The following is a 20,589-nucleotide window of genomic DNA, read 5'->3' on the forward strand; positions in this document are numbered from 1 at the left end:
TAAACACAAATTAAGCACATGAAAATTCAGTGGTGCCTGCCTGGGTTTGAACCCGAAATCATCGGTTAAGATGCACGCGTTCTAACCACTGGGCCATCTCGGCTCTAATAATAATATTACATATATACTAAAACCTCCAAAACTAGCCACATCTACTGGTGTAAGTTTTATGTATATTGGTTTAGTCATTTATCTAACTAAATCTATATAATGTAGTTTCATTTAAATTAAATTCGATACAGCTCAGTCAATAAAACGTGTCGATTTGAAGATAACGGGTTCAATTTGAAATTCATTCGCTAAAGTTACAAACGTTAAAGATCTTCCTGTGAATGAATGGCCTTTGTCCAGCAGTGGGTTCAATGGACTGTTTTTTTTTTTATAATACTTTTAATACAATGCCTTAAACAATGAATAAACTAGTCAGATTCTATTACAGCTTTAATCTATAATACACGTTTAGTAAATTCCTTTTATATAATATTATATATAATCATTGCTATATGTATATATATGTTACTGTAAAAGCTCGAACTAAGGTTGATTTTCCAGTAAAACCTAAGATTTACCGACATGGGTTGGTGAATGTAAGTATTTATTACAAAGGGACGACTTTTTTGGACTTTTACCATTCCTATATAACCTGATCTAACATGTGAACCCTAAGATTTACCAAGGGAATGATGGTAAGAGTTCGAATCCCAAAGTTTTATGGACATTTATCATTCATAATCGGTAAATGGGTTTTACTGGAAAATCTTAAGATTTAAGGTAGTTCGAGCTTTTACAGTAACATATATATATATATATATATGTTAGAAATTATAATACAACAATTAACTACAGACATACAACAGTGATCTTTATCTCAGCATTTTATGATAAATGTATAAAAATATAATCAATATCAGATATATGAATCATTTTACAAGATAATTAAAAACTACCATCAGTTCCGTCGTAGATTCTATCGAGGAGAACCGGTAAGAAACTCAGTAGTTACTCGTCATCATTATAAATGAGAGTATATATATATTATTAAACGTTAATATATAATGTATTATATAAAGACAGAAAAAATTTGTATTTAAAGTAAAGACATAACTTACTGAAATGTCTATTCCAACAGCGAGAGTTCTTTTTTGGACCTATCGTAATTCCTGCGGGATCGGATCAAAAAAGTTTCGTAGTTATTACTAAATCAAAGACACGCAATTATTGTTTTTTTTTTTTTTATTTCGTATATTATTTTCAATTGAAACGTTTTACCTAGTAAATTATTTGATCATTCGCGTAAATAAATACCAGGAGATTTCGATATGATAACTTTTCGCATAGTCTGTGTATCGGTAACGCCAAGACGCGACTGGTGTAACTAGAATTCATACTGAAAGCGTACCTGCTCGTCGCTGTTATTGTATGAACACTATCGAATATTTATTTTCAAAAGGTCTGCATGCGATTTAAGGCCTAAAATGTAGGTAAAATCCATACCACGAAACGAGCTCCCAAAGGTAATTATTCCTGAACGCTCATTGGTTCATGCGCGTGACCTTCATTAACCAAATTCGTCTTCGTTTGTCTATAACACGCGTATGGACCAATGCGGTGCAAGTATTTGTGCTCTAGGAATTCAACTCGTGAATGATAATCGTGGCCGAAAGTGTGGACGTATTATTGTTAACGTTGTTAATACGTTTTGTTTGAATTTAATAGACAATTCATATTAGTGGCTTAGTTGATACGCTAATCTTCAGATATTGTTATTTTTAATTGAAACAATATAAACACGGTCTAAATGATAGTAAGGCTACCGTTTCAGCCATATTAGATCAGTGACGTAGTTAGATGAGCAAGGGCCCCGGGGCATAGGAAAAGAATCGTCTCCGCCCCTTTTAACTTATATTGCCCTTTAAAATTAAAGATAGGAAAAAATATCTTGTGAGCAGGGTCGAGGTTTTCTAGCTTCAGGAGCTAGCGAGTTGGCCGACCCGCTCTTTTCAAAGCTTAGGTTAGAGGGCCCCCTCACCTGGCCCTACAAAATCTACGTCACTGTATTATATCTAGTGACGTCATTTACTTCGAAATAGATACTCATTGAATCTCACGATATTTCATAATTCGAAGTCGAATGACACATTCAGAGACTTAAGTGGTAACAAAAAAGCGAACAGGGTAAATACACTCAATACCTTGATTAAAATATTTGAGATAAATATTGTAGTTTATCATCTACGCGTTCAATCCAATGGCAGAATCGGTAGAAATAAACATACTTGGTTTTTCATATTCCTAATAGCCCTGCAAATTTTTTAAACTGCATAATATGCACTACAAACAGTCCCCGATTAATATATCTTTATTTAAAATATAACAATCTTTTCCAAACTACTTATATCCACTTTAAATTTAGCTCCACAGTTTACATAGCAACTTTGCTGATATTAAAATCAAATCAAAATATACTTTATTAAAGTAGGCTTTTCCAAGCGCTTTTGAATAGTCATTTTAATAACTATATTAAGTGAAGTAACCACCATTTCGGAATGTAGATTCTACCAAAAAGAACCGCCATGCAACTCAGTAGTTACTCCTTTTCAACGCTTCGCTTTCCCACCATCCCACTTATAATTTAGATAAATCAAATATGTCATGTCGATTAAAGGTCAAAGGTTTATTTGTAGTCACTCCTGCCATTGGAATTTACTTTAAATGTAAACCAAAAAAAAAAAAACAGTTTATGCCAACCGTACTTCTATGAATCATTTTAATTAATACAAACTTTTCTCTTAATAATGTTGTAAGGGTGGATAATATACCTATGTTAAAAATTGTTTTTATGTTGACGGTACTCATATAAATCTATAAATAATAATTAATCATCGCTAAGTCACTGTGATTCGTAAATTAATATCCTCCATTGGAAAACAATAAATGAAACGAGACCGACCAAAAATGCTTTACAATATAAATAATAATAAAAAAAAAAATACAAATATTCAGTAAATAAAATATATTTAATGATTCTTGTTGATTTGGGTCATTTTGTTTATCAATAATCTGTAATATATATATAATAGATATAACTTTATAGGCAAAGACAAAACAAGGGGTTAATTCTACTAACAAGTTCGATTCGTGTTATCCCTCGATCGAAGTCAGATCGAAATAGAATCGGAAACCTATCGTAAACTCTATGGAGTCGAATTGGTTTTCAGTTATTTGACATCAGTTTATAAACAGTTTTATTTGTTAGATGAGCTTAAGTGTTATCAATACAAAAAAAATTATGATGAGAAAATTCGTTGATGTTTATCTAAAATTTTCTATAATATTTCGACTAGTAGACGAACCCTAGTAACATAACAGATACTTTTAAATATGCTTAGTCAGAATCGCTTTCGTTCTAATACTCAAAGCCGATATTCTTATCGAAATCAGAAATGTTTTCATGTCATTGCTGGTAATGATGGTAAATTAAAATATGTAATTATAATTTCAGTGCCGTACATAAGTATATCTCTGTTTTTTTTCTGTATGTATAAATTAGTTCACAGAATCCCTAATTCATACGGTTCCTGTTGACGATAAAGATTCGTCTTATTTGAGTTATACCTATATATTTGTGGTCGGGCTTCGTCCAAGCCCATCTGGTTGGGTATCACCAACAAATCATATAGTCTACCGCAAAACAGCAATACTTAGTATGATTTGGCACAGTCACACAGTCACACAAGGGACATACAATCTCAGCTCCCATTGCTGGTGGCGTATTGGTTATGTAAGGAATGGTTAGAATTTCACACGGAGCCAATGTCTACGGACGTTGGTGACCAACTACCATACAAATAAATAAATATATAAGGTTCAGTTTTTTCTTAAACACGACGTTTTTTTATCGTAATTTCTAGTCGATTTAAAATACTCAATATTAATAATCATTACTCGACTATGGAATAAAAACTATTATTGTACGATACAAACTCCAGGTAAAGCGTATAATTTTAACAATTAAATAGGAGACGCCTTAGGCTAGCTCTGTGATATTTACTCGATCTCAAGATATTATTGGAGTTTTCGAGAGTTCCCCGTGAAGGTCGGGTGTGTTTAGTTTTTTACGATACGCATAAAAAGTCATGAACTGTTTCCGTTCGTATCATAGGTCGCACTTGTGTTTAAAATCACACTTGATCTTCAGGTTCTACGCTGTGGTCTCATTTAAGAACGCGTGACGTAACTTAAACTGTTCGGGTGAATAGTTTGTGTTGTTATAGTTCGAGTGGTTACTTTTGACCAAGGGGTAAAATTTATCAAAAGAGGTTTGGCCATACATCTCCATAGTCGGGTGTGATTCTTATGTCCATTGCCAATAGCGATTGATCCAAACTGCCAATAACTTTATTCATAATATAAATCGCTTTAATAATATTTTTGTAACACTTTACAATGAAAATATATAATATACAATATATATGTCAATAGAATAAATCATTGACGCCTTTGAAAGAACAACGTCTGTTCGTAATATTTATTTCGTATCCGTTGCATATGTTAATTCGATAAACAAAATGACCCAATGAAAAATACATAGTATATAATATTATATATCTATATGTATATAGCAGAAATATGTATTAGAATAAGTACTTAGATAATTGTAAATAATCGACTTAGTATCGTTTAGTTTAATAAAAGTTTAGTTGTAAGTCTTTTTTTTTTTTCTTAATTTTTAAACGCTAAATATAATATTGATTTATTTTGAAATAGTCAATTTTCAAAATATAATTTAATTTCAGTACAAATTTTGCAAATTCAATGTATTACAAAAAAATCTGACAGTATAATCTGTTCCCGATATCGTTACGTACTTCTTAATAACAGTACAATGACCCCAGGTAGGAGATTAAGGGGTAGTAAAGATCGAAATTGTTAACTTTCAAGTCCCAAGGATATGGTATGGTTTTGGGTAGAAAATTATGCTGGATTACTTTTAAAGATGTTGCGTTGACCTTGTATGAACAATTCTTGGGTCGGTTAAGATATCAAAATAAAAAAAAAATGTTACAGTGTTGAATTAAATATAAAGGTACCGATAAAGTAGTTTCTACCGAGAAGAACCGGCAAGAAACTCAGTTACTCTTTTCCATCATATGAATTACAAATACAGAGTATGTCGGTAAAGTACAATAAAATTTAAATAACTAAGTTGTCTGTTTCACACCCCTGTGCCTCAGAAATGTGCCTAACATCTTTCTGATTTGGGTTTTCTAATTAAACTATACCTATAAAGTATGATTCGATACCGATTGATGAGAGGGGGTCAAGGTTATCAAGCGTAAGGGTTAAACACACCCTTCCAACGCTAAACAGAATAGAGTAATGTCGATAATGAACGGTCCAAAAATAATATAAAGGAATTAATTTTACTATTTTAATTATTTTAATGTATACACTCTCTTAGTAAGAGGTAGCGTTAGCAAAACATTAAGTACTGTCAAATCATAGACTGTCGAAGTAATCGGCACTAATGTATAGTTATTTTTATTGTATAAATTTACTTGCCATATAAAACTAAATATTAATTAGAATCAATGTAATGATTTCTAGTTTGGATGGTTTTATTATTTCAAATATTATGTACTTAATATAATTTTTTCAATTGGTAACATCACAAGACAAATGTTTTAAAATGTTTAGATATTAAAATCGCTTTGTAATTAATTTTATTTTTGTGATAATCTGTTATAGAGTTTATCCTATAAGAGTAATTGTTATGACGTAGTCGTATGCACATAAAACAATAAATAACATATCACATAAAACCACGGCTTTCCACGTATTTAAATGTTTTTTGAGATTATATATAGTGTTAGTATGAGCTTCGATGATTGAGGAAAGGCATCGCGACATAATCATTGTTCTATTAAAACACTGTAAATTTTTGGCTATTTTTTTTATCATAGACATAGCTTGTTAAACGTCTGTTTTCATATTCGTAGAAAAGAAATTATTTTATTAAATTAGCAATACTTCTAGAATACAACAGCTTGATCTAAGATTCGATTTAAAGTTATCTGGGACCCCTTTGTTTGCTCTAGAAGGTTCCCAGAACATGTGTATGTTACGTTCATGGTTAGTCAAATGTTTAAATTAAAGAAAAATGTACAAATTCAATGTGTTCAAAGATCTTTCAAAAATTTTAATTATTATTTTGAGCAATAGTGGTCGATCGACTAAAATCGAATCGTGTGATCCCATTTCGCAATCCTTTCTTCAATCATTCCAAGCAACGCAAGATTGCGTCACGAGGTAATATATTACATAATATAATATATTATTATAGTACAAAATCCAGCCTTTAAAATGCCTTACAGCTGTAATTATAAGCGAATAAAATCTATGTTTTAGAAATGGTGTTTTATTTTCCCGCCTTTTGTGACAAGTTGCTTCCTTCCACAAGTTATAAATATTATGTGCTTTTGTAAATATATACAAATTTATATGTGGTCAAAATTCACGCCTGAGCATGTATTTTATTCACTCTGTGGTTCAAATATTTATGTAATTATTTATTGAATAATTGAAATAATTTCCACATGCATTATTTTTAAATTGAATGAAGTTTAAAACTTTGAATCTCCTTCCTTTTCCTCACACAACTCGGTCTTGAAAAAACGAAAAAAAAAATGAATAAAAGAGTATATTTCACTCCAACAACAATATATTTTTACTGTAACCATAGGAATTAAAGTTTTCAGATGATTATCATTTTAAAAGTTGGTCACGGGTTAAAGTTAAAAAATATAGCAATCAACGCCATCTTTTGCAATTTTATTGAACTACATTCTCAAATTTATTCATACAGACAACATCGCTGTACTACATAGGTGTCTGTTGTAACACAATAAAGGGGACCAATCCTACTATTGTAACAGTTACGATGCGATTCCGATCCAACTTCGACCGAACCTAAACTGGATCGTATTCTAAGTCATAATAGGAGAACGACCGCGGTTACGACAAGGTTTTGGTTTATGATATAGGTTGGCGGACGAGCAAATGGGCCACCTGGTGGTGTAAGTCACCTTCGCCCATAGAAAATGGTGCCGTAAGAAATATCAACCATTCCTTTCATCTTGGGAACTAAAATGTTATGTCCCTTGCGCTTAAGTTACACTGGCTCAAACCGGAACACAACAATACTGAGTTTGGCGGTAGAATATCTAATGAGTGGGTGGTACCTACCCAGACGAGTTTAGTTTCAGTTTTCAGTCAGCCCTAGTACGTTTCGATTCGATTGATAAATATAGAATTTATTAGTAGAATTGAGCTCCAAGAATATCTGGATGAATGGGACACACAATCGGGATTCTCATTCATGTAAAGGCTGGCATTCATAAAATGTAATTTTGAATCAAAGATGATTTACTACAAGCAGTTGTAAATATATTATAATGTTTTTTTCCCGTTTTAGACGGAAATGATAGAACTCTCGCAGACATGAATGATGCTTGCTTTGCGCGTTTCGCCTTGGTCTATGCGTTTTAAATGTTTTAACTGGTACAAATTAAAAAGTATACAGATTAATGACAGTCGTAAAAAATATTACTAGAAAAAAAAAGTACTAATTAAGTAATTATTAATGACAAAAATAATTAGATACGAAAATAGAAAATCTTTAATTAGATAACAACTTCCTTCATATTATACATTAATTCGTTAATCCGTTAATTAACAGAGATACAAATCTGCATAACGGATTAGTTTTTGAGTTAACTCGAAAATATTAATTTGAATGTTTTGTTTATGGCCGTTAATTTGAACTTCGGCGAGTCGCATAGCTATTTAAAGCTGTGGAGAAATTAGTGAGGGAATTTATGCGTTTTTTTTTGTATTATAAATTCTCCACGTCTGTCCGTACCGTTATATAAAATGATTTACGTTTATTATGTCATTTTAATGTACCCATACTTTATTGCTAGGCATCACAATCTCAATTTTTGTATTGCAAATTGATGTGTTTACAAAAGTTTGCGTTTAACTCTACGATGATACGATTTTTTCATTGACTCAGAGCTTCTTTCGTGTGATTCTGAATTCCTCAACTGGTCTGGATGATCTTTGGTCAGCGTTTCCAGAATCTGGTCGCCATTATGCAATTGTAATGGAGAATATCCTTTGTGTTTGTCATTTGTGGTCTCTACGAGTATCCCCATTGACGGATTTACAATTTTTCTAATATGTTATAGAAAATATTATTTTTTCCCGCTCTACTCCCTCCCAATTGTCAATTTCGACAAATTTATTTTTGTTATTTGATATATTTTTGGGATTATATGTCATACAGGTATTCGGACTGACAACTGGGCCACCTGATGATAAGATGTCACCACTGCTCATAGACTTTGATACTTTAAGAAATCTTACAGCCTGGACCGACCTTAACCTAGCCTATCTAGGCGACTCGGGCTGGACATGTATTCGAGAACTTTTATATGACAATAGTCGCACTGACAAGGTTAGAGGCGGCCCTTCGAAAATATAGGACGACTTTTCTTTTTTCTCTTACGTAGCGAGCGTAATTGCAGTGTGATCGAGGACCGACTCTAACAATATGCGTATGGTATTGAGGGTATGTAGGAGGGCAGGAGACTCTAGATATCGGCGCCCCCCCAAATTTGGTGCCTTGGCCGTCGCCCCATCGCGCCCCTTACAGCCACCAACATTGGGATCTAAGATGTAAAGTCCCTAGTGTCCATAGTTACACAGACTCACTCACATCGAATCGGAAAACAACAATATTAACTATTGCTGTTTGGTGGTAGAATATAGAATAATGAGGGGGTGGTACCCCGACGGGCTTGCACAAAGCCCTACAAACAATTCAGTGGAACATGATAAAGCAGTACGTTGAAATGAAACGTAACTATATATATAATAATTAATTACTCGAATATAATATTATATTATTAATTTAAACGCAACACATCTTCGAGTATGAGTTTTATGTCATAAATTGGGAGACATTTTAAAGTAGATATATTCTATTCCAACCTTAATAGGAAAAAAGCCATTGGTTGAGAGCTTGAGTAATCTATGGTATTCACTATGGATTTGCAAAAAAAAACTGTGTTTTGTACGTCGACGAAACTGTTATCGTAATTTTGGAAGTAAAATTAAAGTGGAAATAAGTTGTTAAGTGTAATAATGTTGTATTAAATAAAGATATATTAATGATAAAGTCTTTGTATTGCACAATACAGCTGAGTTATTAGCAAATCGCATGGAATACGTAAATTTAATGTTTATCTATCTTTTCTCCTACTTCCATTGGAATAAGCTATAAGTAATATAATATATATTTTTTAAATAAGTTAAGTTAAATTGGCAAACGAAATAACATATACCTCTAAATTCTGATAAAACTTAAGTCTAGATTAATATTGATAAAGTTTTCGTCATCACTTATGATATATTTATCAGGAAGTCAGTATATTATAAATTGTATGTCACAGTCGCACGCGCTGAGACGTGTAAATATATTTGAATAATTCAGATGAATACTTCGTCACGCTCGTAGAGTAACCATTTTTTTTAATTCAACATCGGACAACTTATAAATTGTTGCTATGTAATATATAATTATATTAAACTTTATATTTAATTTAATACTAAACTACTTAAATAAAGAATATTTTAATTTTGTTTTAATGTTAATTAAATTTGTTTCTCTGTGAGAAAAACTACGACTAGACTCTACATCATGATTGAATTCGAGTTAAACTTTGTGTCTAATTCTGTTAGGAATATTTCCATCTTTTAATAAACAAATAGCAACTTTAAAGAATTATTAACATTAAGTTAAATATATACAAAAATAAATTAAAAAATAGTTACTGTATAAATCACGACCGAGTGGAATGGTAGCAAGAATTCTAGCAGCATTTCCCCGTCGCAATTCCGATCGTCTGGGCCAAATGTGAACAGCTCTCCTGTCACCAGAGGAGGTAATATCTAAAGAGTTTCTGTACCGAATGCCTTTATTATGTTACTTATCAATGCTAACATGAGTTTGTTTATATTTTAAGCTTTCATGTTTTATCTACTGAATTGTGACATCTTACATAAAAAGAGGTATTAATTAAATTATTAAAAAATAAGTAAATTTGTCTATGACTTAATCTCGTCGTCTTCGATCGATTGATATCAATAATGTCTGTCAATACGCCGGAAGGCAATGTATGTGTAGAATGGCACTCTAAAAATAATAAATACACAGCGTAATTAATAATTACACATGTCAATGACCTTCGTACCTACGTCACTCAGATGTAAAAAGTATTTTCTATAAAAGTAAATACTATATATCTTCGCCTGAATTAATCCAGCATATCAACTTAGCAGTTCCTCTTAGTATTCTTAGATGAGGCTATGTACTCCGTCTGGGTAGATACTTTCGCCAAACAATACTTAGCGTCAGATTCAGGTTTGTCACTGAGTTATCGTACAAGGTGAAATGTTTTACTATTCTTAATTTAAAAACAAATGAAGTGTTCGATAATAATATAACTCGAAAGCCAATAACGTTGACAGTTCCCTTGTTTCGGCAGTCCGTGACACTCACTTCATGGGACTCACTTACGGTGTCTCACTTGCTCGTTTGTTAGCAACAACTAAAAAAAAAAAAACTTTGTCATAATAAAATTTTCTTCGCAGAGAAGTTTTTCGTTAGCTAGTAAGTTTTTGACTGTGGAGTTAAAAATGCACGAGCAAAATTTAACAAAAGATAGACCAGATCAATGGTCATACTGTACAAGTGAGTTAACGCAATAATGGCTGTGTTCGTTGTACAATAAAGATATCAATTATAGATAGTTCAGAAGCGTGGTTAGTTAGAATAATTCTAGTAAGACTGAGAACTTTCGACAAATTCACAATGAAGAGTATTCAATTTAAATAGTTTATATTATCGTAATTCTAATTTACGTCTGAGGAGAGCTCCGACGAGTGTTTAGGGGAGAGCAGCACGGGACGCGGATGCGTTATAACAACACAATTCCGATCCCTGCCGAAACGGCTATTACATAAGAATTTAGATAAGAATCCCATATAGCTTGGCCCCCTATGCCCCAGGGGCATACCAGGGGCAATCTTCGTAAAAATTACCATTGTGTGAAAATAGTTTCATGCTTATAATATACCAGATTCTTCATCCAGGATTGATTCAAGGCGAAGGATCTCAACGAATCAACTTTAAACACCATTACCAGAATATTTTATAACTATTTTTTTTATTTAATACTAATTTCGTGACTTTGGCTATTTAGCATGCTATTGATCTATAAATATATTGGTATATTTTTAGTTATTCAGTAATAATAATACGAATTAGCATCGGCAACATTTGGAAGTGTTAAGTTTCGTTTATACAAAGCATCGTACTCACGTGAAGGAAAACATCGTGAGGTAACTCATCGCATAGAAGCATGGTTTTAGAATATTAATTTTCTATTTAATCACCAATCAATCCTCCAAATTAAGTACGAGTTAAATTCTTACAGTTAGTTCTTTTCCCGAATCTTCAAAGATCAGATTTCAGATAAAAATGCGTTCCGAATTTCAGGTTTCTAGACTTGGTAGGTTTTTCTGTGCGTTGATTGTTTGTCAATTGTCAAACAAACGATTTTATAAGTAAAATTCCACTATGATGTCTGTATATCATAGTAATTGCATTTTTTTATTTATATTTTATCAAGTAACATAAAGACTCATTTTGTTAGTAACAATAAAAACTTATTTTAATAATTTTTCTATGCCACTTGAAATGGCACAGCAATGGTTGACATATAAACAATCCAGTCTATTAGAGATCATACCTAAGATGCTGTTGGTTGTACCCCGTAGTCTTTGTACTAAAGAGCCACATCTTTTACGCATAGTAGCAAAGAAACAGCTAACTTGCGCCGTTGCGAACATACCCGACGCACTACAGAAACGAGGCAGCCCCTGCAGCACCCTAAGTGCGTCATCGTATTGAACCCGAAGAGCGCTGTAAGATTTTTGTGAATACCTGGCCCTGGATATTATTTTAATATATTAACATTAATAATGTTGAGTTTCTTTCGCCGGTTCTTCTTTCAGGTCAGAGTATTTTTAACCGACTTCAAAAAGGAGGAGGTTATCAATTCGTCTGTATTTTTTTTTTTATTATATTATATACGTGGACGAGCACATGGGCCACCTGATGGTAAGCGGTCACCGCCACCCATAGACAATGGGGCTGTTAGAAATATTAATCATTCGATATTATATCGTATGACATAATTACTACATATGTTTGTGGTTTAATTTACATCCAGCCAGAAAAATCTAGAATATCGATAACGAGACAAATCGTAGCGTAGCCCGAGTGCTTGTCTGGATTACAACGCGTGACCTTCAGTTAACTCACGTGTTTTGTCCACTGGGCCACCTGAGTTCCAATCAATTTATATGCTATACAATTCATATAATGCCGAGTAATATCAGCTATATATAAAAATATACTATTTTATATTATTTTTTTATAACCTAGTATAAAATACAGTAAGTATATTATAAAATGAAATCTTATGAAAACGATTACAAAAAAAAAAAAATTGTACCTTATAAGAACGGATTTTACGAAACTCCACACTTAGGGGGGTAAAATGAGTTTGGAAGTTTGTATGAAAGTCCAATAGTCGGGCACAGCTAGTCTACATAAAATGCGTTTTGTATCACCTCGCGAAGGCGCGCCCCTCCACGTGAAATTCTTATAAGCGCGATGTATGTGTGACGTACTTACAATATCTTAGTGTGCGTGAGACGACTAAGAGTAAAGACAGCAAAAATATATAAAAAAGATTATATCTGTAAGTTTATCTTATTTAAAAATTATTATTTTCACGTGGAACGGCACACCTTGATTGAATACATTTATAGTTATAATATTATAACAACAATGCATATAATAGGAAAAATTTAAAAAAAAAAAATCTTAAAAATATTGTACCTATTACGAAAATTATTGCACAAAAGTATATTTGTACATTAACTAGTTTGAAAACGATTAAATACGAATACTGTAATATAATTAAATCTAAATACATTCGTTTTTAACTTTGTATAGCTTTAAATTTTTGGTTTAGTACGAAAAATCGATATATTCGTCTGACGTACACTATCACTTGTTTGAAATTGCCGCCTGTGACGTAAACTCACCTCTGACGTCACTCGGCCCCAAAGAATAGCTGCATCTCGCTCAAACTAATTAATGACAAAGCGGCATGAATGAGAGAGAGCAGGTAACGTAAGCTTGTGAATTGAGTACTTTTTTTATTAGCTAGCGTTGTTCAACTTGAACCTTACGGATAGATAACATATCACTGATTACTTTATCTCGTGGTATCATTTCGACAATGTTGTTGCTTTTGAAATACATCGCTAGATAACATTATTATAGTTTTATGCGTTATACGGCCTTGTTATTCGCATTTCGTTATCTGAGCATTTGTTTTTGTTAATGAAATGTCGCGGGGCGGTGTTGCACCTCCCTATCGAATGACGTGAGCACGGAGAGCCTCCGCGGCAAAAAAGCGAACTAACTTCAGTAACGAGAAATCCGTCGGGAAGCACGCGGGTCTAGCTGGATGTACCGCGCTCGTCCTCTACAATGGCTAGTAATATTAAGCCGATGCACAAGACCAAACACTTCCCGATTGACCAGCTAGTATGCGTCGGCAACTACGAGTTGGAAAAAACTATTGGCACGGGCAACTTCGCCATCGTAAAACTCGCCACACATTCTATAACTAAGAGTAAGGTGGGTACCTATCTCGTTTCGACGCGTATTTCAGTGATTTTTGTGTTCCCTATGATATGGATTTGCGTCTTTACTTATGTGCCTTACCAGTTCCTACCGGATTGAGTTGTCAACACAGTGTTTAGTGCGTGTTTGTGATTTGTGATCGGTTTTTTCCATTGTAGTCGAGTCACGGGTGTATTAAGCAGAGCTCAGGTTTGCAATGTAGTATCGAGAACTCGTTCCTCGAGACGTATCTGGCTGACTGATGGGGGCGAGAACGACAGAACGTGTTTTGTGTAAAAAAATAAGTTGGAACCCGACCAGTTTCACGGTGCATTGTTTACTATACGTGACCGTATATTGTATACACTTTTTAACTCGGTCGTATAATAATCGAACTTTGAAATTTTCTTTAGCGAAATTTTGTTCGCAAACTTTTCTTTTAAATATTTTTTTTACTTTATTCAACATTAATTTGTTAGTTTTTTGCGAGAAAGGCAGCGATTGACCTTCAAAATGTTTTTACGACAATTATTTTCAATTGGGTAGTTTATTGGATGTTCTTCGTTCAATTATGGTGTCGAGTCTTTATTAAAGTCGCTTCAATTCTCCACAATATAACATAATAACATGTACACAATACGTGAGAACGTCTCATTTCTTATAAGAATCTTATTGTTTTAAGATTTCTCTTTGTTAGAGAAAGTTTTTAAACTTTTCAATAACTTTATTAAAAACTAAACGAATTTTAAAAAGTTGATAAAACTTTATGGTTGAAATATAACCTACGAGTACTAAAACCGTGCATACAAATGGGCACAACAAAAATAAAACTATGTTTTTTATTTCATGTTGTGACAAAAAACGTAGGTACATAGAAACTTTATTAACATAATATTAGGAACATATATAACATACTATAACCATAATTATTTAAAAGATGCTTGATAATATATATTAAAAGTAAAACTACTCACAAAAAATGTAATCTAATCTGAAATATATCATAAGAACATGTTATTCTTTCTAACATACACATAATGAAGAATTTTCATTATATCACAAGAAGAATGACGTAGGAATATAAGCTAGAGGAATACTGACAAAACATGATCTCGGTAACATGTAAAAATTAATTACTCTATGTGTAGAGGTGATCAAAAAATTAATAATTAGTCAAAATTAAAATATCTTTTATTCAAATAAGCTCTTACAAGCACTTTTAGATCTTTTCATAAGATTATATTATATTATATAAAGTTACCACCAGTTCGGAATGTAGATTAAACTAATTAACTCGCCTGAGTTATTATATTCCTTCAATGTAATAACATAGAAAGGGTATGTACTTGTTTAATAAGTATGTAACTGAATCAAAAATCAAGATATACTGTATTCAAGTAGACTTTTATAAGCACATTTGAATTATCATTTTACAGAACTATATTAAGCAAAGCTCTGTTGGTAAAGATTAACTTTTATTCATACTGTAATGTAATTTTGGTGCACGTTACATGTTTGCATTCTTTTAAAATGAATCCAACAAAATGATTCAATTCAATTCATAGTTTAATGACGTTTAGTTGTGCCGACAGGGTACAGATTATTTCTCTATGTCACCTAGGATGGAGAAGACATGAAAGAGATTGATCGGTACTGTTGAGGTAACGGACTCAATTAAATTTTGAAGACTAGCATAGTAGTAACAATTTCCTCGTTAATCCTTAACCTAGAACAACACAAACATTAAAGGTTAATAATAAAGTAAATTAATAATAATTGTTAGTACTCTAAACTATATATAATAAGATATAACACTCAATTGGACTATTCATAACTTAATTTTATTACATTTAATATATTTACACAAAAAGGAACAAAATGGACTAAACACAAACGTCAACAAACATTCAACATTTATAGGACGAGGGACTTTAGGAGGGAGAATGTCGTAAATAGGATGTAGAAGTTTAGAACAAAGGAACAGGATATGGGTTGCGGAACCTTCGTCTAGACCACATTCACACAGCGAATGATCTCGGACTCTTATCTTTACTAGGTGGGTAGGTGTGCATGAATGGCCGAGGCGTAACCGACAGATAGTGGAAGTCACCCAACGGTCAGCGTGCCTGTGAAATGAAAACCAAGGTCGCCTCGGAATTTGAGGTTATAACGCCGAATAATACTTACCCTTAACCGATTTTGATGAAATCCAAAATGAGTTCCAGGATTTATCCATTTGTGCTTTCGCAAGAGTGAGCAAGTCTTGAGATGAATTGACAAAGTGCTCAGATGAACCAGATTGGATAGCAATCTTAGCATATGAGTCAGCCGTCTCATTTCCAATAATACCCGAGTGACTTGGAATCCAGACAAGCAAAACTTGTAGACCTTGTTGGTGACAGGACAACAGGGCTTCTCTGATCTTAAAAACGATAGAAAGTCTTAATTTGCTACGAAAAGGATTTTCTTTAATGGCCAACAGACAGCTTAATGAATCACATAAAATAACTGATTGTTGTATGTTGTGTGACTGGGGCATACATAATAGCTTCCAGTAAAGCAATGGCCTCACCGGAAAATATAGAGGTTTCAGGGGAGCATTTAAATAAAAGGGCTATTTTATACTTGAGTATCCAACAAGCTGCGCCACCGCAGATGGTCGGTGAGAGTTTAGAGGCATCAGTATATATAGGGAGATCATTTGGCCAATTTTGATGAAAAATTCTTTGAAATTGGACGCTAGTATCAAGGGAACCTTTTATTTATAAGACCAAGGTTTGTTATAACAGGGGGATTATAAATAAGAGCTTTAAAGAAGGTGGAAAAAAGAGGATTAGAAGGAAAAGTGGAAAAGGGATGAGGGAGGTTGGTATACTTGAGGAAACTGTTTAATAGGAATGAGGATGTCGGACTATCTGTCGGATGTCGGATCAATAGAGGATAGGAAGGTAGCTGTAACAATTTGATGACAAAGCGGTCACATAAATATTGCCTCCTTATCTGTAGAGGAGGATCAACACACTCAACCTGCAGAGCATTAGTAGGGATGGATTTCATCGCACCCAGGATTATACGCAAACATTTAAACTGAATTTTATTAAATTTTTCTGAAGCCGATTTATTGAAAGGATCTAGAACAAACAGTCCATAGTCCAAATGACTACGAACTATTGCGTTATAGACCAACTTCAATGTATAAGGGTGAGCTCCGCACCAAACTCCAGATACCGCTCTAAGGGCATTAATTGACTTGTTAAATTTTCAATGGAGTTAGATCTATAATACAAAACAATGTCATCTGCATACTGGAGTATGTTACAAAAATTGTTAACAGACAAATCGAGATCATGAGTGGATATGCTGTAAACCAGAGGACTGAGCACTGAGCCTTGAAGAAGACCTTTCCAGACAAGTCTGGGGGGAAGTGAGAGATGTTGGTGTCTAACCGTTATTGATCTGCAAGTTAACAGACTACATATGAGATGAACTATCCTCGGTGGAATACTCAGCTGTTGCATTTTCTGCCTGAGCAACGGAAGAAGGACATTATCATATGCAGAAGATATATCTAGAAAAAATCCCACAAGTTACTCTCCTTTAGCAAAGGCAATTCGAATGTCTGTTGAGAGTATGCTTAGACTATCAATGGTGCTCAACCCCTTCCGAAAGCCAAATTGAGAGGGAGCACGTATATTTCTGCTTTCCATTAACCATTCCAGGTCTCTGTTCAGATAATCGTTTGCATTCCTCATCCCACCAGGGGGTGGAAAGCAAATGATTTTTTGAGGTGTGTTTTTTAGGGAAGTGGAGATCAGCTGCAGTTAAAATACCATTAAGGAAAAGATCATAGCAAAGAATTACATTTCCATAGTCTTGTGAAACAAAGAGGGTGTCGGTCATGGAATCAACATACTCAGCATATGCAGACCAGTTAACATTTTTTAAATTTTAATAGGGGATTTGGATTGATATGGGGGAATGAATCGGTGATTTAAAGAAAGGAGGATAGGAAAGTGGTCACTGCCAAAAGAGGATGAAAGGACATTCCAGGATATTTGAGAAGCAAGGACTGGAGAGGTTAAAGATAAGTCTACAGCGGATTTTGGGTTTTGGTTAGGGTATACTCTACGTGTTGGTGAGCCATTATTGAGGATGCAGAGGTTTGCATCATCAAATATGTCCATCAACAAGAGAGCAAATGGGTCACAGAAATGTGAACCCCAGGAGGTGTGATGGGCGGTAAAATCCCCCATGACTAGGATAGGACTAGGGAGAGAGGAAATGATGGCAGATATATCAGGAATTAAAACTGTATTAGGATGAGGAATATACAGGGAAAGAAAAGAGATGTTAAGGGCTCTAACAGCAACAGCATTAATATGCTGGCTGGGAAGGGATAAAGGAATTTGGGAGAAGGGAAGTGCCGTATAAAAATGGCACTCCCAGCATAACCATCAATTCTGTCATCCCTCAAATAGGAAAAGCCGAAAAGGAGGACCCGGAATCGGGATCCAGGGATCAACCACGTTTCAGTGATGGCAATAATGATAGGTTTATGGAGGTTTATCAGTGAGAGGAGTTCATATTTTTTAGGCCGGACGCTCTTGCAGTTCCATTGAAGGAAGCTGGTTGGGGCCATTGTGAAGGATGGAGAATAATTGACATAAGTCTTGAGCAACGTTGGACGGTAAGGGGATATCGTTACATGTTGAGATAATACTAAGAAGTATTTTAGTTAGCATTTCTAAGAAGTTGGGATTGTTATTAAGAGGGTTAGGAGTGTTTTGGTTGAGAGCACAACCAATAGGAGCAGTAGAGGGACAATTACTAACGATCGATTGATGGGCCTGTTTATCATATCTTTTCCCAAGAGGTGATCTTGGGCGACGAGTACTGATAACAGTCTTCCAATAGGACCTGGTAGTTGTAGGGATAGGTTGACTAGGGAGAATTGGAGAATATGCGGGAGGGGTAAACATCTCCTTTGCAATCTCTGCATAGGATCTACGTACAGGAGGGAACCGAGAGCTTCAATGTATGATATGTTGTCCTGAAACGTAACAATTTTGATCGATTGTTGGCAAGAAAAATCTGGACAGTCCTTGTCTGTTGTGAAATGGTTACCAGGGCAATGTAAGCAAGTGGCGTTAACCTTACTTACACTACAAGACTCACCTGTGTGAGATTTGGAGCACTTAAAACACCTAGGTTGAGATCGACACTGAATTTTAATATGACCATAACGGCAGCAATTAAGGCATTGGATAGTGGGGAGTTTATAAGTTTCTACTGGAAGGGACGTATGGTAGGAATACACTTTTGAAGGAAGCATTTGACCTCTAAATGTAATTACAACAGATTGGGTAGGAACCCATGTAGTTACACTGTCAGCAATTGTTTTTCTGTTCAGGCGTCTTATTTTCATAACTTCACCACATCCAGTGGGAAGCTCAAGTGACATTGCATTCTTCCATCGTCCAGTCCACGGGAATACCCTTAATCAATCCCATTCTAGTTACATTAAAAGTCGGTACTGTAGTTTTATACTTGCACATTTCGACAATAGGATTCGCTAGAAAGGAGTTTGCTGCTTGGGCTGTTGAAAATTCAACTGAAATTTTGTTACGGCCTATGTTCTTAACACCATCGTTAATAATACTCTTAATTTTATGAGTGTGTAGGAATTGACCGAATTTAATTGCCCGTATAGTAGTTCCTGAAGCTGGGTCAGATACTTCCCGGGACACATGAACGATGACAAGACCCTTGTCATCGTCGGAATACAATTTAGGGCCTTCAGAGAAGGATGGATGATTGTAAATGGTTTGTATTGAGGGATTTGCTGAATTAGGATGAATTATGGTTTTTTTAACATTGGAGTCGGAATTAATAGAATCATTACCGAGGCGTTTTCGAAAAACAGGTACAGAGGCAGGAGAAATAGTATCGGTAACAGTTTCTATTGAGCCACCTGGATCAGGGGGTTCAGGAGGAGGATCAACCTCCATTATAAAACTTAGAAGCTAAAGAATATTAAAATATGATATTATTAACACCACTTAACCCAACTACCAACTAAAGCACTATTAACAATAAAATATATTACAAAATTAAACGAAAACACTCAAAATCTCTTAACACGTGTGTTAACCAACGCTAACGCAAGCGAAAAAACAAAAATTATTCAATTTCTAACAAAAATTATTGAATGTCATCTGTCAATTGACTTTGACAACAATTTCTAAGGTTATGTTTACGCATAATTTAAAATTACCGCTAATTTTGACATTTGAAATTAAATGTACTTTTTATGTATTATGCATTTCCGAGATTTATTTTTTAATCAATCAATTGACAGGTGACATTTAATAATTTATGTTAGAAATTGAATAAATTTGTTGAATTTATTTTAAAAGAATGCAAACATGTAACGTGCGCCAAAATTACGTTACAACTTTAAGAGGAAACACTTTCAAAGTTTTTTTTTTTTTTTTTCAAGAATAATGTGTCCGCAATCTTCAAGAATTATTTTTGCAATTAAACTATATATGTCTGTATATTGTTTCATAGGTAGTTTGTTGTATAATTATGTGTATTATAAAAAGATTTATTGTGGTTTTTGTTTTTGTACCACATACCACCGGTACTGAACAGTGGCTGGCAAGACTAAGAATCAATCCAGAGTAGGCACCAATGAGGCAAAACATATACAGGGTTATTGGTAATTCGACGTATTCCCGTTAGGAGGTAATAGGTAATAT

At 33.9% G+C, this 20,589-nt stretch overlaps 2 protein-coding genes across 2 annotated transcripts in view; one reads left to right on the forward strand and one right to left on the reverse strand.

The window, feature by feature from the left end:
• The window catches only part of LOC113391671 (nitrilase and fragile histidine triad fusion protein NitFhit), a 188,871-nt gene that overhangs the window by 25,564 nt on the left and 142,718 nt on the right, over positions 1-20,589 (reverse strand). The gene's annotated exons all lie outside the window — the stretch shown is intronic.
• Sik3 (Salt-inducible kinase 3) overlaps positions 13,465-20,589 on the forward strand; it is a 50,907-nt gene continuing 43,782 nt past the window's right edge. Inside the window, exon 1 of the mRNA XM_064219951.1 lies at positions 13,465-13,843. Coding sequence (XP_064076021.1) covers positions 13,694-13,843 — 150 coding nt within the window. The 5' untranslated portion in view covers positions 13,465-13,693. The remainder of the gene's footprint in view (positions 13,844-20,589) is intronic.

The sequence above is a fragment of the Vanessa tameamea genome, chromosome 30, assembly GCF_037043105.1.
Source record: "Vanessa tameamea isolate UH-Manoa-2023 chromosome 30, ilVanTame1 primary haplotype, whole genome shotgun sequence".
NCBI classification, from domain to species: domain Eukaryota; kingdom Metazoa; phylum Arthropoda; class Insecta; order Lepidoptera; family Nymphalidae; genus Vanessa; species Vanessa tameamea.